Source organism: Tursiops truncatus, chromosome 11 (genome assembly GCF_011762595.2).
Source record: "Tursiops truncatus isolate mTurTru1 chromosome 11, mTurTru1.mat.Y, whole genome shotgun sequence".
Taxonomy (NCBI): Eukaryota; Metazoa; Chordata; class Mammalia; order Artiodactyla; family Delphinidae; genus Tursiops; species Tursiops truncatus.
In genome coordinates this window covers 94,716,119-94,741,349 of record NC_047044.1, presented here as the reverse complement: position 1 = coordinate 94,741,349, position 25,231 = coordinate 94,716,119, and the positions used below count along the sequence as shown (strand labels likewise).

Sequence of the window (25,231 nt, the reverse complement as noted above, 5' to 3'; positions counted from 1 at the left end):
AAAGTTCAAGATCATAGATTAGGAAGAGGGAAGAGTTTCAATTTTATAAAGAAGAGGTTCTCAAATTATTTAACTTATTTACATTTGGAGCATATTGAAGTAAGACTTGCATTTATACCATTTTGTGTGCATTAGTATTCAATAAATATATGCTGAACTAATGACATTTTCCCTTAAAGATGTAGGTTAAATTGTTCATTTCCTCTGCGGAAGTAGAAAAGAACATTTAGTGAATGTCTCTATTTTTAAATTAAAAAAAAGACGTTAAGAATTCAAGAGAGAAGAACTTTTAGACACCTTTAATGATCTCTATCTATGATCCAGTCAGCACAGTTCTTGTCATATGCATGAGGCCAAGTCAAAGAATGCAGCATAGTCTCTACCTTCAGGCCATTTAAAACACAGCCGAGATACAGGTACAAATAATCACATACAAAACAGTATGCCTCCGATTTTTATAAAAGAATTCAATGCATTTATCTTAGTGGTTACTTTCTGTGTGAATTACATAGTGTTTAATTCATGTATCTGCTTAATCTTCTCAAAAATGTTCTGTTTTATCTTTGTAGCATAAATTTCTTTAAAAACTATAGCCTTCCTGTATCTATAGAAGATCTGAGGGCAGCTTGTGGTGAAAATACACAAAAACAGCAGGGTCAAAATAAATTTGAAACAATGATACTGAAACCATATGAAATTGGACTTCTCAAGCAGGGTTAAACAGAGGCAGGAATAAATTTTATTAAGAAGCTATAACAGGGCTTCCCTGGTGGCTCAGTGGTTAAGAATCCACCTGCCAATTCAGGGGACATGGGTTCGAGCCCTGATCCCGGAAGATCCCACATGCCGCAGAGCAACTAAGCCTGTGCGCCACCACTACTGAGCCTGCGCTCTAGAGCCCATGAGGCACAACTACTGAAGCCCGCGCGCCTAGAGCCCGTGCTCCACAGTAAGAGAAGCCACCGCAATGAGAAGCCCGCACACCGCAATGAAGAGTAGCCCCCGCTCACCGCAACTAGAGAAAGACCATGCACAGCAATGAAGAACCAATGCAGCCAAAAATAAATAAATAAATAAAAATAAAGTTCCCTTTAAAAAAAAAAAAAGCTATAACAGATGGTTAAACACTAGAGTGCTTAAATTTAACACTGAGTTTCCCAGAAATCAAAGACAAATGGAAAAGCAACCATTTACATAGTCATCATCAAATAAAATGAAGTGTATTTTTTCTTAGAGAGACACTTCCTTCTCCCCATTTCACCTCTCAAGATACTCAGTATACTATATAGAATTTAAACTCTATTACAGGAACTGATTTTGAAGAAATTGCCTTAGGAGAGAGTTTGATTTTTGATATGCTATTAGGAACAATCTTACCTGCTCTAGAAAAACCAATATAATGATCAATCCCATAAAAATCAATGATTAAATGGAGAATTAGAGGGACTGTCCATATTTGAGTGCCTGAATTCAATTTTTTTAAGCAATAAAAAAAACTTTTAGCAAGAGAGATTTTACAATACATATTCTTTATTTTTTCTTGGAAGTACTGACTCACCTTGGGTGAATGGGCTTTTTGATCTTTCTAAATATGCTTTGTTAATAAATATTGCTTTAGTAAAATGATAGCCTATAACTATTCAAATGAACAGAAAAAAGGAAGCTACTTATGAGATTTAGCCTGGGGACATGTAACAAATAAAGAGACTAAATGTACTTATCTTTTCATAATAGATTATTTCTTGAAAAGTTAGTTATTCTTCCTGGGATAACAGATATCAATGGATATTTATGATTCAAGAAAATCTAGAAGGAGAGTATGATCTAAAAGAGAGAGGCAGGAGTATAAGAGAGATTTGAAGATGGTGTGTTGTTGGCATTGAAGATGGAAGAAGAGGCCATAAACCAAGGAATGCAGGAGGTCTTTGGAAGATGGAAAAGGTGAGGAAACAAGTAACCTCCTAGAGTTCCGGAAGGAATGTAGTTCTGCTCACAACTTGATGTTAGCCTGTAAGACTTCTGATCTACAGAATTATAAGATGATAAATTTGTGTGGTTTTTAGCCAGAGAGCTTCCTACAGAAGCAATAGGAAACTAATACAAAAACATACAGAGTAAAATTTTTCTTTGGAGATTTTCTGCATTTTTCTATTATTTTCTGCATTTAAAAAATTTAATAAAATGAATATATTTTACTTTAGAAATAAAATTTACAATATAGAAATGCTATAAAAAAGTTCTAAATGGACTAAAATGAACCTAGTATCCTTCTTTTATCAGCTTCCTCAACTTTGGTTGATGGAAGAAAGCTGGTGACCATTTCCTCCAATGTAAGAAATAGCTTCATCTTGCTAAAACGTTTAGGATTTGACAATTTGAGAGAAAAAATAGGAAAATAGGAAAAAAAAAATAGGAAATCCTGGAAGTACTTACTCTCTCCTTGTTTAATGGACAACACATGGGCTCCTGACTGAGCGATGCTTCCTCTTGCTTTGATCTGAAGGCAGAGGGAAATACATGTATTATCATTTTAAAGGGTACTTATTAAACTTACTTAAACATATGTATAATACACAAATAAATAATAACTCGCTACTTCAACCCAGAAGTTGTTTTTGTTCACTAAATTTCTCTTTCAATATTTTCCTATACATAGAGTTTAAATAATAAATTTTACTTCAAACAACATACTTTAAATAAGAAACATAAAATTTTACAATGCTTTAGAATTTTACTTAATGTTACTACTTATCTTGAATATTAATATTTTAAATTTACATATTCTTTCAACAAATATTTTAAGCATCTATTATGTGCAAAGCAATATATAGTGAAGGCAGGTATAAAATATATGTAAGTATTCTCTATTGTTGCCTCTATTTAAAAAAAAAAAAACTATGTGCCAGGTACTGAACTAAATAATTTAGTTTTAAGATTTTTATTTAGTTTTGACTATAACTCTATGAAGTAAGTATAAATACTATCTTCAGTATTCAGATGAGATGATTGACATTTCTCTTTACAAATGAGATTAAGTAAATTACCTGAGGTCCCATAACTAGGAAGCAATAAAGCTAAGATTCTAACTTACTGTCAATTTTTTCACTTTTTTATAGAATTAAAAAAATACTATTTATAGTTAATGTTCCTACACAGAATTTCCTACACATAAGTTTTTCTTCTTAAAAAGACTTACTTGGATAACTACCAGCTTTGAATATTTTAAATTTTTGTAGATCAGTAGGTATACTGACCTGAAAAGGATCATATCAATTTATAATATGCCTGTCAATGTACTTTTCCCTGCAGTTACACCAGTTCTTGAACTTTGTAAATTATTTAGAACCTTTATAGGAATAAAATACTACTGCTTTATTCTTTTAATTTTCACTTCTCCAATTAATGTTAAATTGACATTTTTCCAGAAGATTGTTTATAATTTTTATTTCCTATTGGCTAAGTTCTTGATTTTTATCCTTCGCTTATTTATCTACTGGGTTCTAGGAAAAACAATCTTTTTTGTCTAACAAGGCATTTGTCTTAAGCTCTTTCCTCTTCCATTCAATAATTTTCCATTGGAACTCAGAAAAAAAAAAAAGTTTTTAAAAGTTTCAGTGGAGACCAGAATATAAATGAAAAATTAAAGCATTAATTTGTTAGGAAACAACTTCTCTTCACTCATAAAAACATTATATTGATATAAAGAGCATTACTTAGATAAGAACTCTATCTTTTTAGGGTCTACATAATTAGGAAGCACTACACTGGCCTTTATTCTTACCAAATAATAGAAGGTTAATTCTTTTTCATCATTCAGAATCTGTCCATTCAGGATGTAGTGTGCCCGAATCTCCTGGGTTTGCCCACAGGCAATGGTACCAGCCACAGGTTCAAGGTGAACATAACTCTTGCTTGGGGAAAAAATATGCTTTACAGTGTGCTGTGCTGGTGTGTGAAATTCTTCAAGCCACCAGTTATCAAAACAGAGTTTATTTTGCTTGTAAGTGACCTAATGGATAGAATAAAGGTCTTAAGTAGGTTATTTGTTATTAACATATATTATGTATATATTGGTCACTCTGTCATTTACTGAAGATTTTATTAAGAATCATGCTTACTTGGTTTCATTATAGGCTGCCTTCCCAAATAAAGCATAATCTCTAAAAACTTTCCCTTAAATTTATTTAAGTTTACACCATACTGATTTAGTAGGTATTATTCACTCATAATCAAGATCAATTACTTTTTCTTCATACCCTTAACACAAAACAAAAATAGTGGTATAACAAGGAAACAAGGCAAAATCTAATTTGTAATAAAACTGTTGAATTTTCAAGAGACTATCAAGATGTTCTAATATTTAAATGTCTCCTGAAACTAGATCATGCTGTAAACAGAGTCTATCTAAAGTAAAAGTTTCTGACAGAGAATTTTTCATTTCTTATTGTTTAGTTCTCCACATTGCTTAATTTCTGCTTTAGTCTTATCACCTTTTCTTTTCTCTCTGGAGTTCACCTGCTTCCCATGTACCCTTAAATTCTGTGGCCCCAGTGATCTGTGTCTTTTTAGTCCCAGATGCCCCTTCCCACTTACCAAAACTGAAATGAAAGAAGATGTGAAATTACTGGTATCAATGGAAATGTTCACCAAACCATGCTCATTCGTAGTAAAGCTGGCATGGTATGCAAGTACATCCACGTCGACAACTACAGTTTTATTGGGGATTGGCTGATCCTTCTCATCAACTAGAAGAACCTAGAAATAGGAAAGTGATAGCTGGTTCCGGGTGTTATATAGCAATAACATTTTCTACTCTGTCGTATTCGCCTCTTGACGCCTTGGCCACTGTCACTTAACGAAGATCTTAGAATATGAAAATAAGATTTGTTTTTTGGGCTCTAAAATATTTTTCTTTTTGACATTTATATTTAGATAACTTATGAGCATTCAACTGAGAACAGCCAATAGTGGACTCATGATGTTACCTTCCCAAATTTTCTTCATCTCTGGTGTTCTCTATCTCAGTATAGAGGGCTTCTATCCATCTGGTAATTTATGCAGGAATATGTAGGGCCTTATTTTTTTGGTCATGTTCTCTCTTTCACTGCCTATATATAACAGTGCCTATATCTAACCCCTTGCCAAACGCTAACCCTTCCCCTGCTAAACATCTTTTATTCCTATTTACTTCTCTCCAAATCTACTGCTTCCATTCCAGTTAAAACCACAATATTTTTTCCCATCCGGTTTCCTATATCTTTCTATTTAAGTTTATGCAGTCCCCCCTCTGCTGCTCTGTCCTTGCTTCAAACCATTCTCTATACAGTTTAAACTACACTGCTCATGTCATTCTCCCTAAAACTTTCAGTAACTTCTCAATCCAAAATTCTGAACATAACCTAAAACACACTTGGTTCTTTGATCCTGAAAAAGCTGTTGTACACCTACAGCCTTGGCTGTTCTCTCATCTTTCTTAAATTTCTGGCCAAGTCATATTCATCCTCCAAGTCTTCAGTTTTCTCATGCTTTTCTCTTGACCTGAAATGGTCTTGCCCCATTATTAATTTCTTGCCAATTTGATACAAAATACTGGAATACCTTAAGACAATATCAAATTCGTATACATCAATAAAATGAGGAAATTGCCTGTAAACGGTCAATTCAAAGATTAGTTACTACAAAATAAAATGTAAAATGCCTAGAAATCTTACATTTCCTTGATAGTTTACTAAATTGGATATCAGTCTTATAATTTAGCAATATTATTATGAATATTGAGCCTTGAAACTAAAAAAATTAAAAAACTAACAATAATAAAAACACTAAATGAAAATATCTTATTCTTTCTATAGAAAATTATATTATAAAATCAGTTTATAAAGAGGCAATCAAAGAGTATGCAGCCAAACTATACAGGAAAAGTGTATTATAAAGGTGTGTTAGGAAGTTAATTAGTAAGAATATGCTTTTTTGGGGGGATTCTGTGACAATATTTGCCTTTCAAATTTGTTATATTCTTTTCTTACTCTAAATAAATATTCATTTTTATAATAAAATTTGATTTTGTGATATAAAAATTTGTTTTCTTAAAAGCCACATCCCCCCAATTATGATTATATTGAAAAGATTACTTTACCTGCCCAAAGAAAGGGAGCCCACGTCTGTAATGTGAATCCACTTTAGTAAATTTCAGTTTGCTTAAGGTGTTCGTGATTTTACATGATCCATGTCCAGTTAATTCCAACCCTGAAAAATAATTCAGTGAAGCTGAACTGTTCCATATATTCAGCTCACCTCATACTTCCATCCCATTTTCACTCCATTATAACAAAATACCATCCATATACTCTTTTCTTAGTCTTTCCAGAACTTCTCATGCTTAGAAAATCATTGTTATCCATACTTCCTCAATTCTCTGTTTTCACAAATATTCCGCTTGTTCCGCACATGTTCTTGAGAAGTTTTTCACCTCATCTCCTCTGGGATCTTGCTGTATCTTTGTGTCTATTTCACATGCACGTCTTCCCCCAACAACTTTCTGCATACATCTTGATTCTTCACATTGGCCTAAAAATATTCTTAAATTTCTATCACAAACTACTTCCCCAGCAAAAACATTCTTTTTACCACGTGGTGAAAAGTATAGCCAATAGCCGGTGCTCTTCCATTCAGTGAAGTGTGATCTGTATTTTAACTCCATCATCTAAAGCACCGCTCTATCAAGTCTAAAAGATCCTTTATTTTCCCCCAATATGGTCTTCTCATCTCAGACCTCATTAAAATGAACTCTCAGAATTACTTCATACATAAGTATCACTGAAACCCTACCAGTGGCATCTAAGAAATTGTCCTTATTTCCCCTAACCTTGTGACTTCTAGTTTTATTTTGCTGACTTATCTGATACTATTTCCTAACTGCAGTTGTTTCTGGTCTTGGGGCCCTCGTTTTCTGCCTCTAGCCTCAATTTAGCAATGCCAAGTGAGCTCACTTTCAGAACACTTGCATTTACTCTTAGGAGGATCTGGACACAATGAGAATGGTTTCAGATTTACATTTCTCGTTCTGATTTTGTTCTGGCTTCCTTTTGAAATTGTCAAAATGAATTTCATTTTGACATGAATGGAATGAATCAACTTCCATTTTGATATTCCAATCTGTGATGAATTACCTTTGACACATTCTCATCACCATAGCTCTTTCTCATCTTTTCCTTATCTTGGTTAATGACATTTCCATTTCCCTGGCCCCCAAGTTGTAGTCTTTGGGGTCACCTTTGAATAGTATTCTGATGTATCACATTGTAACACATTTTTCATCTAGCCTGTCCTTCTCATGCCTACTGGAATTAACTTTTTAAAAAAAATCAATTTATTTAGGTCATTCTCCTTAAATATATCTGAAGATATCCAATGTTTTTCATAATAAAGTCTGATCTCTTTAGTACATGATTTACTTTTCTAAACACCTTAGCACCAGCCTACTTTTTTAAGGTTCTCCTGGGACTGAACGCATTTGTTTTATGCCTATTACGCTTTCCTGGTCCATCACTATCTTTCAAAATACTATCCATTCTATTCAAATCTGCTCAAATGTTACTTTTCAAAGCCTTCTTCAGCTCTATATTAGAATTAACTCTCTCCATGCTCATTTGGCCCTTATTTTTTACATTTCCTGTGGAAATTTTATTACGGTTATATATAATACATGCATACATATATACATAGCCATATATATAATTTCTCTTTAGATTCCTAATTCCTTGAAGGCAGAGACCATGTCATTGTCATAGTCCCCAGAAACTATAAAGCATTTTACATGGAATGGAAGTTTGATAAATGTTTAATAAATTAATAACTATTTAAAAATAATACAAACCTGTTCCCTCCTCTCTGACCTTGGCTTCCACTAGTAATTTCATGTCATATCCTTTTTGTCTCAGATGAAATATTTTACTTTTTACTAGTTGTGTGAAACAGCCTTCCTCGTCTGCCTGAAGAGAAAGGAAGAGAATTCCTGGGTCCTCTGATTTGTGATTTAAAAAGTCAGTTACCAACCTATGAACATTTTGTGTTGGCCACAGAAGGAAATTTTACAAATGTTCTGACCATCTTTTGGGTGCTTATCTTTTCCCAAGCCTCCAAATGATACAAAATTTCTTCATTAATCATTGAGTTAATCATTGCCAACCTTTGCCTTCTCCCCTCTCTTCCAAAAGCCTATCCAATTTCTGTCATATTAAACTTCCTAGAGTTTCCCCAATGTGCCATGGTATTTTGTAATTCTATCTCTTTGTGTGTGTGTGTATGTTGTTCCTCAAATAACATTCTTTCTTCCATTCCCAGCTTGGCCAACAGTTACTGCTCTCCTAAACTCAGCTCAGACATAACATGTTCTAAGGAGCCTCTGTAATGACCTCCACCTAAATATCAACTAGGGACTGTATTTTCTTAACTGTGATATCTAGGTCATTAAAAAAAAAACATATATTCATTGACTAGATGAATCATTATAGCAATTAGATCTCTAAACTAAACGTCGGGTTTCCTATTATAATAAAGATTTGTTTTCATTTTTGTACTTATTTACATGAAAATATTTATTGCATAATTAAATTTAATCTTATTTAATGTACTTATATGCAGATATCATGACTCATTTGAAAATAGAAATTAATCCTAGTCTCCCTGATAATAATAAGGATTTTGGCAGCTAGATTTCTCTCATGTTTATCTTGCTTATCGATGTTTATCTTTTTTTTTTTTTTTTTTTTTGGCGGTACGCGGGCCTCTCCCTGTTGTGGCCTCTCCCGTTGCGGAGCACAGGCTCTGGACGCGCAGGCTCAGCGGCCATGGCTCACGGGCCCAGCCGCTCAGCGGCATGTGGGATCCTCCCGGACCGGGGCACGAACCCATGTCCCCTGCATCGGCAGGCGGACTCTCAACCACTGTGCCACCAGGGAAGCTCTCGATGTTTATCTTGAACTTCATCATCATATTCACCACCCTAGCCTTTCATTTATTTGGTCTCTACAACTTTGATAACTTGCTTTTCCACACCCTTATAGTGTCCGCTCACGTTGCCACACCCTGGACTTTTATATACTCTTCCCCTGAAATCAGTATTCATACATTTCATTTGTTAATACGTGTCCTACTGCTGTTTCCCTTAGTTATTCTTGCTCCACTTTTTCTCTGATGTACTCGAGGCCTCCAGTTCATCATGCCTCTCAGTCCCCCTCTCCTCAACCTGAGGCTGGTTTCAGTCTCCGCTATGCAGGGTAGATTCCATAGGGTGTCATTTGATTCTCCCACTAGCCCAATTCTTAGTATCTGTCACATTCTTCTTCTATTATATTTGATAAAAGCCAACTTTGGAGACTTCCACATCCTTTTATGCCCATATACCTGGCATGTCAATTGCAGTCAGAAGGAAATTACAAAACTGGCCAAATAAATACCAGTATAAATCCATGAGCCCCACCCTCAAGTTGGTTCCGATCATTGCCAGGCAATCTTAAAATGTGTCCCTTACTCCACACTTCTCCCAGGTGACTATTTCAAACACTACTCTCATATTGTATTGTATTGTAGTGTATTCTCTATTCTATTATCAGCCACAAGAAAACAAGATCTGGTGTTACTGTCCTGGGGAGAGTGATTTCCATATACCTGTTGACTAAATTCTTCACAGATACTTTGTGAATGTTTTCCATGGCAGGTAGAACTGTATCGTGAATATCTTCTGCACACGTTAATTGTCACCAGACCACGGACAGGCTTTCCATATGTGTATCTATAACAGTAAAGAGTCATACAAAAAATACGTAACATAAATAACTCAGATGTTTTCACAGGATTTGATCCATTCATATACCCATCTTACTCATTGACAGCAATTGTATTTCCTTCCAAAGCATTTGTACTTTAGAAGCACTTATTCTGAAACTGTGTCTTAATTATCTACAACTCTAAGAGAAAATACTTACTGAATACTGAAATACTTTTTGAAACTCCTCCAAATGGAAAAGTAACAATGCAGTTTTTTCTCAGATCTTCCTTCCCTCTCAGCTGAAGTTTTACTTCAGCTGAGAGGGAAGGAAGATCTGAGAAAAAACTGCCTTATTTCCTTCTTTCTCTGCTGTCAGATTATCTAGGTTATGCTTCTACCTTTGCCAATACCTCCTAAGTTGTTTTAGGAAAAAAATTAGGGAAGCATGCACAGTGTATTTCTAAGTCCTCCCTAACTCATGTATATTTTAAGAGGATAAATGAGGAATTAAATGGGAAAGCACTAGCTATAGAACAAAAACATTATAAGTGAACAGTATCATGATGACAGTCGGATTCTGCCAAATATGATGGAGAGATGTGATGTGGTATGGTCTGAATATTTATGTCTCCCCAAAATTCACTTGTTGAAATTCTAAACCCCCAAAGATTGATAGTATTAGGAGGTGAGGCCTTTGGGAGGAGGGTGAAGTTCTCATGCATGTGTTAGTGCCTTTATAAAAGAGGCTCCAGAGAGATCTCTTGTCCCTTCCTCCATGTAAGGACACAAGGAGAAGACACCAGTTATGAACCAGAAAGAGGACCTTCACCAGAACTTGACCATGTTGGCATCTTGATCTTGGATTTACCTGCCTCTAGAACTGTGAACAATAAATTTCTGTTGTTAATAAGCTCCCCAGTCTGTGGTATTTTGTTATGGCAGCCTGAACAGACTAAGACATGATGTGAAGCTGAACTTAGTCTATTGTTTCTTAAAGTATGCTTCATGGACCACCCACATTGAAATTCCCTGAGATATGCAGTGATAGTCAGAGTCCCAAATCCTTCCTCAGATTTATGACTGGAATCTCTAGAGGTGGAGCTGAGGAATCTACATTTTAACTAAGAACGTCCATAGATTCTGATGCAGACTTAGATTAGAGACTTATTGCCCAAACTGTGAAGCCCCGAGCTTCCTCTTTTTATAGTTTCCCCCTCCAAAAAAAAGTGCTGATAAAGTAATAAATTATTTACTAAATTTAATCACTTTGTTGAATCTTATCTTTAAATCTGAATCAAAAGCCTTTCCCTTTGATGGAAAAATTTATAGCATCAGAGCTGGTGAGAAGAATGAAAACATGTTTTACATGCTGTTTTTAGAAGCAAGAAGTACAATCAACCTCCTTGGTGCATGTAGGGGGTACTCTACTGCACTAAAAGGTAATCAGGGAAGAAATAAATGACATGTAGTTTTAATTCTACCTTATATATCCATCCTTTAAGATAGAGGGTCTACTGAGCTTCTTTCTAGCTTTCCATAGTTTAAGAAATTGGGAACTATAAAAAAATGGAGATAATAGGACATGGAATAACATGGAATCTATGAGCATGGGCTCCAGAGTTGGATGACCCAGGTTCAATTTAAACCAGTGTCTGGGATATAGAAATATAGAAATGCTTCATGAAGCTAGAATTTTTTTTTTTTTACTTTCAGAGGCAATATAGAATAGTGGTGAAGAGTTCAGGGTCTGGAGTGGACTGTTGGATTTAAATTCCAGTCTTCTGGAATTTACTGTCTGTAGGAACTTGAACAAGTTATTTTATCCTTTAAGTGTTGCAGTTTCCTCATTTGTAAAATGAGGATAATTATCCCCTTCTCATAGGGTTAGTGTAAGAAAAAAATGTAAATAAGTGCAAGGCACTTAAAACATTGCCTGGCACATTTTAAATGCTCAGTTAATAATTTTTATTATTAGCAGTAGAAGTGTTGTATGCCACCACCCCTGCTCCCTAGTCTGAGTTCAGACAAGTTGGGGAGAGAGTCATTCCTTCGCTAATTAAAATACTTCAAAGTCCAGTGATCATTATGGGCAATACAAATAAAGTAGGGAAAAAGAAATGAGGTGAAAAAAATGTAACTCACAGACTGCAGACGGATACCACAAATTCATCATCTAGAAAACCAATAGTCTTAGGCATTTTCACTTGGACTTCAAATTTGGGCAAAACTGTTATCAACAAAAGAGAAAAAAAATGGTGAGAGTGGGCAGGAGGTCCTGTAAGCATTAGTAATGATTCTGCTACAGAACCTTGTAACAAAGGGTCACATAAAGTGATTTCAATTACAATAAGGGGCAGCAGGGCCACTATTGGCAAAGGAGATGCCGTCATAACCATGGGCAGTTGGTACCATGTTAACTTGGTTAAGCTGGTATTATGGTTCCTAGAATCTCCTTCTCTGAATTTGTCCAAGATTTCAAAGGTGGGAGGAAAGTAGCATCATTAATCTCTGAAGATCCCCATGGTTAGACGCAGTTACAGGTACAGAGGGGCCAGCAGTTTCCAGTTTGTCCTTATTTTTTCCCTCTCTGTGTCCAGCTCTCTTCCTCCCAACTTCTAAACCCTGCTGACTCACAGAGACCCTAGGCCCACCATCAGCACCTGGTTATAGAAATACTGGAGTGGTAGGTAGGGAGAGGTAACAGTCTTCCATTGATTCTCCTGTCAGTTTCCCTTCGTGTTCCACTCTGGCATCTGAAGGTGCCCTTGTGAGTTCTGATCTGTCCATCCCCACCAATGCTTCAGGAGGACTGGTTAGTAATTTCCTCTGATCTACTATCTCCTCCTGTTGGACTCTGACTTTTCCAGCCTCTCTCACAGTTGTGTATAAGGCTTGTTATTTCTATAATGAATCCCTGTTCTATAATTCTCATGGCAGTTCTGGTGAGTTTTGAGAATCCTGTTTTTGTGATAGGTCTCCTTATCCATGGCATGATGTATTTAACTTAAGTTAGAAAATCCGCATAACTGATAGCTAATAAGATGGTTTCAAGGTCTGATTACTATTATTAGAGTAGATTACATGTAGGTCACACAAAGCCAGGTTGTAATCCCAGGAAATACCTCCTGTTATAAGATATAGATCAAGAGATGCATGTAGATAACATAATGTATTGGTTAACAATTGATGTTTGAATAGGGTCAGATGGAACTATTAAAATTTCTCTTGCTTCTTGTTGGCTCTGTGATTTTGGTAAATTAGTAACTTTTCTAGTATTAATATGTTCGTTTGTAAACTGGAGAAGGTATAGGATCTGCTTCAGAGGGCTACTTTAAGGATTAAATGAGATAGTGCATGAAACGTGCTTAGCAAATATTTAAATAAATAAAAAGCCTTGCTGATTTTCAACTATTACATGCTAGATTTTTGCTTGTCACCTACATGTAAAAATGATCCAATCTTTCATTCTCTAATGTCATAAATATCTTGGACACATGCAGAATTCTTACCATATTCATTCACCTCGAAAGAGTGCTCTATTTTTTTCCCTGACTCCTTCTGCAGTATGACCTTGTAGGGACCCAGCGTGGGCTCCACAGAGAGTGGGAAAGAGAGCTGCTTGAGTCCCCAGTGCAAATTGACACTGTGCCATTGGAAAATCCGGTTCTTCTTGGGATTCTATAGGTAAAAACATCACAAGTTCATAGAAGCAACTGAAATATATAATTTTGAGTAGAGGAACAGCTTTTCAGGGAGAGTGACATTGGGAGGTGGACAGTTAGCTGATTGGTAAATTGGCACCAGAGGTATTACCAAAGGTTTCTAGGAATTCTAGACTGAGCAAAGGACATCTTTCCCAGCTATGCGATATGACAGCTGATAGCACCTCTTTTTGAGATTATGCATACCCATCTTGTTTAGAAATATTGGAAGAGCCACTAACTTGCATCATCTCAGGGAATTTTGTTCCTTCATTTACATCTTATCTACTCTCCCCAGGATTTAAGAGAGAGGGAAAACAAGTGTTTTATTTAGTTTTGGTGAACTGCCGGTGGGGAAGGTGGAGGTGGAGCGAGGCAAGTTAACACAACTGGCAGTGAGTCCTCATCCCAACCGAGATACACAATACGTTACCTACCTCAATATAAACCACTGGGAACTGAAAAGAAAGGAAGAGTATGAGTGTGAGATAGAGTTTAGAAAGAGAACACCATGACATTAGCATTAATACAGTGTCGGGACCAGAGGAAGTAAGCCTGTTCATTTCTTGTCCAAATGAGGAGATGTGGCTCCATTTCATTCACAATACTTTATGTGTTTAGTTTGGGACACACGCCTCTTAAGAAGCCATGACTTCCCTTTAATGAAATAATGTACAATTGAGAAACCTACATTTAGGTAAAAAGGTCCTAATAATAGTTTATTTTGCAGACGACGTTTATCTCTGAGAAATTCTCCATTTCTCTAGGAGAGACGTGAAATGCACTTATTTTCTTCAGTTCAATGAAAATAATTGAGTCTTTAAGGGCATAATTTTAACTGAATATTTAATTTGTTTAAAAAATGTAGTTGATGAACTGATCTCCCTTATTCTCCAGCAGCGATACACTTTTGAGATCTTTCTGTGATAGATTTAAGAATCTCATATTGGTCTCGGTTCTCCGAAAGAATAGGTTTTACAATTTTGCCTGTTTCTGCCAATCTTACCCACTGTTGTGACACTCACCATTTCATTCAAAGGGTGAAAATTGACATCCACAGAGACAATGCGGAATCTCACTGAAACACAGAGATTTTTCTCATGAAACCCTCCAGTGGGAACTCAGGGTGGTAAGACAGATAACAACGTGCAAGGATTTCCATAAGTTAATAGAGAACCACACTTCCAACCCTTCAAATTGCTTTTGCTCATTTGGTTCTTTATACCTGTTTGTCCTGGTTTGTAGATGGGTTTGTCTGTCTGAACAAAGACAAGGCTTTCTGCTTTTGTTATGTGAATCCACTTCCTCTTTATGAAGTGCTCGGTCGGCCCTTTCACCTGCACAGTGATGAACGCTGAGGAAGATGATGACTCCGGAATCTGTAAAAACGAAATGAGCTGAAGAATCTGCCCAGATCCACTTCTGAATGTCTCAGCCTTTGTGATTTTCTCATTTCTCTGGTTAGTCCCGTGAAAATTAGTAAGGGATAGGGTCAAAGGTGATGTCCCCTCTTTTTATAGATTATTATGATCGTGTAACATGACAGCAACGAATTGTTGATTTGACTAAAGGAAAAATGTCATTGCAATAAAATGAACTAATTCTTCAACCAGTTATGACAGTGAAGGCAATAACAAGCTCACATTTTCACAGCAATATGGTAGTATTAAAATAATTATTAAATTTTATTTTTCAACGGTCAAAATAGCATTACATATTATTGTTGGCAGTAAGCTGGTATGATTAACTATTTAATACTTTAAGTTAATTAAAGGTTACAAGGACAATACATTAACCATCAACCATCTGCGAGATCATAGAGAAGTCACTTAACTTTATGAATCTATGTGTTTATATCTGTAATGGCATGAACATTATTTTCCTTAGAAGTTTACTTTAAGAGCAAAGATAATAACGGTTATAGAAGTCCTTCCTGTAACCATTATTATCTTTTGTATGTTGCACCAGTTCTGTTTGTAAATATTATGTAAGTTTATTCAGTAGAACTTTTATTTTTAGACTCTAATTTGAAATTTGCTCTGTACTCCTCATTTTTTTCTTCCTTTTGCTTTTTTATTGTTGGGGGTCAGAATGCAAGGCATCAACTAACATGCTCTCTCTTTAATGCTCTCCCTTTTCCCAAGGAGGGATACTGACCATGAAGGAGCTGCAGTAGAAGGAGTGCTTCGCCCCCAGGTCTGTGAGGAGATTCCTGCTCTGCATCTCATACTCCAGAGTTACTGTCAGTTCCACTGTCTCATTCAGGTGATTAAGCACGACACAGGCCTTCTCGGTAACCCCAGCATACAGCTGTGATGGGACCAGGACCAGGTACTGCCTGCGGAGAAGAGGGGTCTGGGTCAACCATGGAAGAGTTAAAAAGACATCATTACTGTGGTTGTTTTCTAGATGATCTTTGCTATCGTCACCAATCAGACAGCAGAGCCAGATTTCAACAGGAGTGGAGAGGAGTATATTCTTCAAAGACCAATCCAGAAGGCCTTAGAAACTCAGAAAGCCCCTGCCAAGTTAAACATCAGTATGCTTCTCCTATACTGTGGAAATATTCACTCTCGATACTAGTAAACCTATTCATAAGTTATGGATAAGCACTCCATGAGTTGTTATATATTTTGTATAGAAATAATTTTCAAATTTAGAAATTTTCAATGAATCAAGTAAATGTGATCATACACACGCATGCGCACGCACACACGCACACACACAAATATTATTCAGAAACCCTGCTGTTCATGACAACATGAATGGGCCTTGAGGGCATTATGCTAAGTGAAATGAACCAGATAGAGAAAGACAAATACTGATGGTATCTCTTACAGCATGCGGAGTCTTTAAAAAAAAGTCAAACTCAGAGACATAGAGTAGAAAAATGGTTACCAGGGAATGGGAGATGGAGGAAAATAGGGATAGGTTAGTAAAAGGACACAAACTTTCATTTATAAGTTGAATAAGTTCTGTCTGAGGATGTACTATATAACATGGTGACTATAGTTGATAACATTGTATAATTGAAATTATATAATTGAAATTTGCTATGAGAACAGAACTTAAGTGTTCTCACCCCCCCAAATAAATATTTGAGAGATAGATGTGTTATTCGTTAGATTAATCTATGTGATAGATTAATTAAACTCAATGGGGAGAATCCTTTCACAATATATATGTGTGTACACTTTAAATCTCTTACAAGTTTAATTCTCAGTTATATGTAAATAAACCCCAAAAAAACTTTAAATTTTTTTTAGTAACAAACAATATTATTAATCAGTTAATGATCATTGAAACCAGTAAGAAAACCTATCCACATGTGGTCTTGGCTTTCAATGGATGATATCACAAACCTCTTTGTTCCAGGAAACATTGAGGGATAACGATAATACGTGGAGAGGAGCTGAATCGTTTTTCACTACTGTTTCAGAAGCAACCTTAGCTCTTTTCTTTCTTCCACTCTCTAGAGATGGAAGAAAAACTAGGCTAATCATCAGACATATTACCATATACATGCAGAAGAAAATATTCTCCTGTTGCGGTTTGCCCATCGTTTACAATCACCTAAATGTGCTGCACTTTGTGATGTTCTGCTGGCCCATGACTCTCTCTCTTTCTGAAGTGTCCTGGTCTAGCTGGAAAACTTCTATTGGCTTCATAAGACTCATCTCAAAAGCAACTTTCTTATGTGGACTTTGGTGATGCCTCTTCCCTTGTATCAGTTCCCATGAAGAGTTAGGTTATCTCTGAGTATTCTCACAGAATCCTACAATGCCTGGTTCTGTTTTTGCATTTTATTTCATTCGCTGTGCACCATCTCTCTCTCTCTCTCTCTTTTATACTATGAGGTACTAAGGGCAGGGGCCACATTTTGTTAATCTGTATATTCTCAAATCTAATGCCAGCCCTTAAAGTTTTGCTGAAGGATTGAGTGAAATGACACACAAACCCTGGCTTGTCTGTAAGTCATGCATCCATCTTGGGAATACCTGCTTGGGGAAGATACAGACACTGAGTCACTTTACAATGGCCAAGACACTGCAGCCTTTTGCACCAGTCAAAAAAGAATTTATCTTTTTTTGGTAGGAATTCTATATTCTTATTTGATGAATGTTGCAGAATTCTATCATCTTATTTGGTAAATGTTTCACAAATGTTACTACCCTATATCGCTGAGTTTTCTAGAACTGGAGTATGCCTTTTACCACCTGTGCACTAACAATTTATCAACACTTCTGAGCTTTTTCAACAACAGATAATTTCAGAAGGAATCAGGAAATAAATAAAAAGACAGACATCAAGAAGCTGATAACACAATGGGAAGAGGAGGGCAACAGACTTTTCTGGAAATGTTGCTTACGGTTTGGAGGTAGCTGAAGCATCTCTGGGAAGGAGCAAGGAAAGCAGAATCAAGACTGGATTAGGCAGCTGACATCCCCTCATGGTGTAGAGAAGAATAGGAAAGAATGGGGCTCTTGAGTCCTTGATTCCTTGAACTCTGTTCTTGTTCCAGAATCACCGGTTTTTATTTTGCCTAATGGGCAGTAAAAGTAAATGGCTAACCATTTATTTTTGTAACATATTAACTACTTCCAGTATAAAAAAATCAATTGCAGATCACGTTCATCCACTTGCTCAAATTTTCTAAATGCCTGAAAAATAGTACGTTGAGGCTACATTAGCTCTGGTTATTAATCAACACGTTAAATATCTTTAAGAAAAAACAAAGTAAATGACATGATTTGATGAAATCAATCAATACTCTTGATCTTTTTCTTTTTTAACAAGAGCTATTTATGTAAATACATATCCCAAATCTCTTCTTGGTAGACCAGGGAGCATCACATATTCTCCCAAGCTTCATCCAATACAGTTATTTAATGAAACAAAGAAATAAAATTTATCACAGATTTTAAACAAAGTATGAAGATAATCTCTCCTTTGTTTAAAAGCTTAGCTTTTGCTTTTTACAACTATCCTTATATTTGTTTGTTTATAAAGAAAATGAACCCATGTAATGCATTTTTATAGTTTCTTAGTTCATTTAACATCAGAATATAAAGTCAATAAATTTATTTTATCCTCTAAGGAAATAATCTTTATGTGATGAACATTCTTATTTATTTTACTGTGAGAAATATAAACATTTTATCAATAGTGATCATCATCCTATTTGCTTTTCTAAGGAGATGGGATGTTAGAATCACTATTGATAAAATGTTGGTTTAAACTATAAAATGCAATATGAGGAGAAACAAGCACTCCCCTGGATGAGGTATATTTGGTTCTTGACATACATTTTTGTATATGATCTGAAAGAGTGAGAAATGAAGATACCGTACATGACAGTCCTTAGTGAACTATAAAACTACAGATTTGTAAGATATTAAAATTCACTATTTACACTATTTACAATAGCCAGGACATGGAAGCAACCTAAATGTCCATCAACAGAGGAATGGATAAAGAAGATGTGGTACATATATACAATGGAGTATTAGCCATAAAAAAATAAATCGTGCCATTTGCAGCAACATGGATAGACCTAGAGATTGTCATACTGAGTGAAGTAAGTCAGAGAAAGACAAATATCATACGATATCACTTATATGTGGAATCTAAAAAAATGGTACAAACGAACTTACAAAACAGAAATAGAGTCACAGCTGTAGAAAACAAACTTAAGGTTAAGGGGTGGGGGAGGGATAATTTGGGAGACTGGGACTGACATACACACACTACTATATATAAAATAGATAACTAATAAGAACCTGCCATATAGCACAGGGAACTCTACTCAGTGCTCCATAATGACCTATATGGGAACAGAATCTAAAAAAGAGTGGATATATGTATATGTATGACTGAATCACTTTGCTGTGCACATGAAACTAACACAACATTGTAAATCAACTATACTCCAATAAAAATTAATTAAAAAATAAATAAAATGCCAATCATGATAATATTTATTTATTTATTATTTATTTTTTATGGCCGCGTTGGGTCTTAACTGCAGCACGCAGGATCTTCGTTGAGGCATGTGGGCTCTTTGTTGTGGTGAGCGGGCTTCTCTCTAGCTGTGGTGTGCAGGTTTTCTCTTCTCTAGTTGTGGCGCGCGGGCTTCAGGGCGCGTGGGCTCTGTAGTTTGCAGCACACAGGCTCTAGTTGAGGCACAAGAGCTCAGTAGTTGCGGCATGCAGGCTTAGTTGCCCCGTGGGATCTTAATTCCCTGACTAGGCATCGAACCCATGTCGCCTGCAATCTAAGGCAGATTCTTTACCACTGGACCACCAGGGAAGCCCCCCAATCATGATGATAGACTATGAGTGATATAATGCCAGGTCAGAGTAAAATGTAATAATACATTGTGCGAGCCCTTGGTAGTTGGTAAATGCTTGCTGAATGAATATAAAACTCTTCTGCTTCAATTTGGTTTCCTCTCTCGTTAGAAACTTTATGCTCTCTCCACTTCCATCCTGCACTCCCACACTGCCATAAATATCTTCATTCTCTGCCAGCTTAATATGGAATAAATTAATTTACAATAAATAATAAATGACTTTTAAGAAGTCTCTATGTTACTTTTCACAGGCATAATTATACTTTTTGGATATATACCAAGCCTATATTTTGGCCAAATGCCTAATGACTAAGTATAAAAATCCACATTTGGATGAAGCAAAATCACCATTGTAGTTTAAACTTCTGGAATAGAAGAATAAATCTGAAGTATTATCAAAACTTTATTGTTGTGATTTTTAATTGAAAATATTAGTAGATACATTTAAAATATTTATTGTAGAACATAAACAATATGTTCTCAGAATTCTCAGCTAAGGCTTACATATTCCTGTGGTCTTCAACTCTTTTTTCCTTGTATTCCCTAAAAGAATTTTATTAAGCATGTAACCCTTCACACATACTTGATTTCTAAAACTTCTCTTCACCAGTAAGATAACAAAAAGTGTATTATAAATACTGACATTTAAAAAATAAACTGTAATACGATTTTTAAAATGTATCCAATGAAATGTAAATACTGCAGTCATTTATTGCTTACCATCATCTATTTAAAACATACATGAAGTCTTCTTTTACAATTTGGAAATCTTACATCATTCTTGTTTTTCCTCGATCTTGGATTTCCATTCTAATTCCCCAGATAATTTTATCCTGGTATTTTATGCTTCAATATACTTTAAAGGTCACTCTATCATACATTACTGAAACTAAAGATAATCGAAACTATAAAAGAGGTTCTTGTACCTGTACAGTTCTGAGTAGTAATAAACTTTACTGGATCAAGTTATCATTACAAGTATTGTTAATATATTCTTTATTTTAAATAAATTTATTTTATTTATTTATTTATTTTTGACTGCATTGGGTCTTCATTGCTGCGTGTGGGCTTTCTCTACTTGTGGTGAGCGGGGGCTACTCTTTGTTGTGGCATGCGGGCTTCTCATTGCGGTGGCTTCTCTTGCTGTGGAGTCCTGGCTCTAGGCACGTGGGCTCAGCAGTTGTGGCACGTGGGCTCAGTAGTTGTGGCTCACCAGCTCTAGAGCATAGGCTCAGTAGTTGTAGCACACAGGTTAGTTGCTCCGCAGCATGTGGGATCTTCCCAGACCAGGTCTTGAACCTGTGTCCCCTGCATTGGCAGGCATATTATTAGCCTCTGTGCCACCAGGGAAGTCCCTGTCAATATATTCTTTATCAAAACTGTATATATATATATATATATATATATATATATACTATTATCTCAATGTATGTTAAACACAAGAAAAAATCTTATTTGACAATCATTTCTTAATGAAATTAAATGTATATTCCATCCTTCTGGCTCCCCCAATCAGACCATGTGTCTTTGGATGAATATTAATTGCTGCTAGATTGACACAAGTTTCAACTATCTATTTTTTTGCCATGTTTTCTATTCTACTCTATTTTATTCTAGAATATTCCTATCTACGTCCTATCCTATAGATGTAAGCACCAAGAAATCTTGTTCACATAAAGAGAGAAATGTGAGAAGTTCCGTTATAACATTATCATTTAAATATTTAGGTGTCTAATTTATAAGCCAAAGGTCACACTGTAATCATCATTAAAGAAGAATTTTAATTACCTATCAGCTGATAAATCAAATATGATCTCCTTAATTCTATTGAAAGCAAAGCACTGGAAGCTAGGTCAATTGCAAAAGGGTTTGGAATTCAGTCACTAGAGTCATTCTCATTCTCAGTGTCTCGAAAGAATGCAAAAAAGGCTTACCAGCGCTTATAAATGGTTACTAATTGTTACTAATTGATATACTCAAGAACTTTGGGGAGATTGAAATATTATTCATTTCAATATACTTTTGTCAATAGAAAACCTCATAACGTGTTTTTTATTATTGTCAAAACTATGACTTGCACATGTAGCTGATTAAATTTCTAGAAAGCATCTACCAATAATCTGATTTGCAAAGCCAGGTGTCATTGTCCAGATAATCAGTAAAATTAGTTTTATGACCGATAGGAAAAATATTATTTCATTTTTAATTGTAATAAACTCACAAATATATATTCTTATGATAATTATCCCATTTCTGAGTTCTAAGATAAGGTAAAGAATTTTACTGGGTATTTGTTACCTGGATTCAATGTTTCTTTCCATGCTCTCTATTTTATTATTATGCAACTCTCAGGGGCAATACAAACATTGACAAGAGTTGAGGAAGGAAGAGGTGAGGCTTAAAATGAAAATTTTTATTATTTCTGCCATCCACCACCACAATATGAATGAGTACAGAAAATTCCAAAATGAGCCGAAAGTACCCATTTTTAATGTCATGCTTTTTTTAATACCAGAAATATGTTTAAGACAGATGGATGTATGAGACCTACAATGGGCTTATGATTCCTTGATTTAAGAGACTTTGTGCAAATATCAATATTTTGAATGTCTTTTTGTAAAAGACAAGCAAGTTTTTCACTCCAAGATATATCTAAAATACATATTATAAGTAAATATTCATATATTAAAATAAATACACAAGTCATGTCTTGATTGAATTATCAACATTATAATAGTGATCTTATATAATTATTATCTACAAAGATCATAAGATTATTGATCATGCACAGTTTTAGGGATTCCAAAATGATGTTGAAATAGGTTGAGGCCGAAACTGAACCTTAACGGCAGATTCTAGCCAAATGTCAAAGATCAATGTTACAGTATTCCAACTTTTAATAGTAGGTAGCCACTTAACTCACATGAATGAAAATATAGTAATGAAATTCCAGGCATCGGTTTAATAGGCACTCAATAAATATTTGTTGAGTGAAAGAACAAATAAAACAAATTGGTATCATTTCTTGTCTAAAGTAATGTTCATATAATCAGGGAAAACATCTGGAAAAGAAACAATCTGAAATACAATATGGGAATATTCTAACTGACCTAAAAGCAGGATGACATAGCAGTTAAGAGAATAGACTCAATTGTCAAACTCCTGGGAATGGATCCCAGGTTCGTCACTTACTGTACCATCTTGGACAAATTACATAATCTCTCAGTGCTTCAGCTCATATATAAAGTTGACTTAAGAGTAGCTCTCCAAGGATTAGATTACATTAGTTAACACACTTATAAGTACTTAGAAAGTATCTGTCATAGAGTGAGTGCTATATAAATGTTCGTTATTGTTAGTAAAACTGGCTTTCCAGTTTTTTATCTTAGAAACTCTTTTTTTGTGCAGGGGACATTTGTTGTACATAACTGATGTGTAAGATTCATGGTTTTGAGCACCAAGTGTAAATGACTGAGCCAAGAAATTCCCACACAAAGAGTAAAATTGCACACACCAAATCATTCACTAAAGCAAAAATTAATAGTCATAAAACTTGAGATGAACTGAAATGCTTAATAAAAATGAAGACACATGCTGTATATTGCCTTGGTAGAATCTATCTTACACATCTATCAAAGTAGGAAGACTTTATCACAACATCAAAAGCTTTAATACTTACTGCTGAATAAAAAGGAACAAAAGCTAAGCTTTGACTATAATAACAGCATTAAATTTTGACATAAACTAGGAAGAGAGGAGAATAAGTAAAAGTGAAAAGAGTTGACTTTGTAATTGCTGATAATTCTGATACAATTTTAATTGTATAAAAAATTGATTTTTTAAAATCTCAAAATGAAGCTAATATTTAAAAAAAAACTCTATGAAAGACATCATTACCTTTGGACATATTTCTAAACTGTTACTTCCAAAGGAAAATATGTTTACAGAGCATTGAGCAACCATGAGTGGGTGAGAATGGAGGTGTCCTTGTCACTTAGTGTACATTGGGGGAGGTACAGTTGGAATCACTGGCATAAGTAGAATGAAATTGAAAATCACAACACAAATGGGACATTCGTACAGATGTATTTAATGAATAAAAGAAGAAGGAATCTCCTGGCTGTGATAGCCCTCCATGATAACTTGCTGATTAACCCTGTGTATATTTCCAAGTATTTTTGTGAGTACTTGGTCTGGTAGAGACCAACTGGAAAATGCTGGGACTTATATGACACACTTCCATGCTTCAAGGATTTCCCTGCACCAATTCTGAGAGGCAGGACAAATGATAAAAAGAATATAAGGAATGTGCTCTTTTTCTGTCTTATTAGAAAGACTCACGGTTAATACTAGCATGCTGATTCAGAGATCAGGCCAGTGGACTTGTCAGCCCAGCTGTGCTTCCTCCAGCCCGCTTTATTCAAGACTGTAGTATTATTTTCTTCAGTACGTGTGGGACGCCGCCAGGAAGGAGCTGGATTCTTGGTCCAGAGGAAGGCGAAGTTACATTGTTGCATCTTGCTTGCACTACCCGGGAGTGCCGCGTAAGGCGCCACGCGTGCATCCCGTGGATTGTAGGCGTAGCAATATTTTGTCACATGTACTGACACACACCAATCCAGGGCTGTTGTGTGGACCTTCTGGCCAGTATAAAGCCTGCCATATTCTGCTGCGTAGGGTCTTCCTTCCATCTTTCTTCAACTAAGCTGTGCTCCAATAAAGTGTGATACGAGAAGAATCTTGCGTGTGGTGACTCGTCATTCTGCTGGTCAGAAGCGGCTCGCCGCAAGTACGCATAATGAAAAACTGACCTAGTGGCAAAATAATGTTCCATCCAGCCCTGTCTTCTTCCTCTGAGTCATCCGTGGAAGTTTTGTCCAGGAGAATGACATTTTCCATGCCTGCACACCCCTCCCAAACGCTGGTACTCCCCCATCCTCCACCCCTCCAACCTGCTGACTCCTCTTGTCTGTTTCAGTCCTACTGACGCCTCGCTCTCCTTCAGCGCTTGAGAACTCTCCTATCTTAACGACTTGTGCTTTTGTTCCCTTCTCCTCTATTTCTCTTCTCCCAGGTGTTCACACTGCTAACTTCCTTACAATAAATCTTTGCTCATCTATCAACTTCTCAATGAGAAGCAAGTATCATGTCTCATGGGAACATGATTCTTCATTCATTTATTCAACAGATAATTTCTGAGTGCTTGCTATTACTGGATATAGTTCTCATTGCCAAGGAACAGTGAGCAACAAGACGAAATCTCTGCCTTATATTCCAGCGAGAGGAGCCAGGCAATAAACACAATAGCAAGTGCATTATATAATATGTCAAAAATGACAAGTGCTATGGAAATAAATAGAGCAAGGGAGATCAGTAGTGCCCCAAAATAGAAAGTTTAGACGCTGTGGT

The 25,231-nt window shown here is 35.7% G+C and overlaps 1 protein-coding gene across 1 annotated transcript in view; it reads right to left on the bottom strand.

The window, feature by feature from the left end:
- Positions 1-24,513, bottom strand: part of LOC101325870 (pregnancy zone protein-like) — a 47,922-nt gene extending 23,409 nt beyond the window's left edge. The window contains exons 1-12 of the mRNA XM_073789298.1: positions 24,273-24,513; positions 16,833-16,942; positions 15,599-15,825; positions 15,261-15,276; positions 14,607-14,849; positions 13,908-13,928; positions 13,279-13,447; positions 11,912-11,996; positions 9,670-9,793; positions 4,594-4,755; positions 3,782-4,009; positions 2,434-2,497 (exon numbers count right to left, since the gene is read on the bottom strand). Of these exons, the coding sequence (XP_073645399.1) occupies positions 2,434-2,497; positions 3,782-4,009; positions 4,594-4,755; positions 9,670-9,793; positions 11,912-11,996; positions 13,279-13,447; positions 13,908-13,928; positions 14,607-14,849; positions 15,261-15,276; positions 15,599-15,825; positions 16,833-16,942; positions 24,273-24,513 (1,690 nt within the window). The remainder of the gene's footprint in view (positions 1-2,433; positions 2,498-3,781; positions 4,010-4,593; positions 4,756-9,669; positions 9,794-11,911; positions 11,997-13,278; positions 13,448-13,907; positions 13,929-14,606; positions 14,850-15,260; positions 15,277-15,598; positions 15,826-16,832; positions 16,943-24,272) is intronic.
- Between the last annotated feature and the right edge of the window lie 718 nt (positions 24,514-25,231).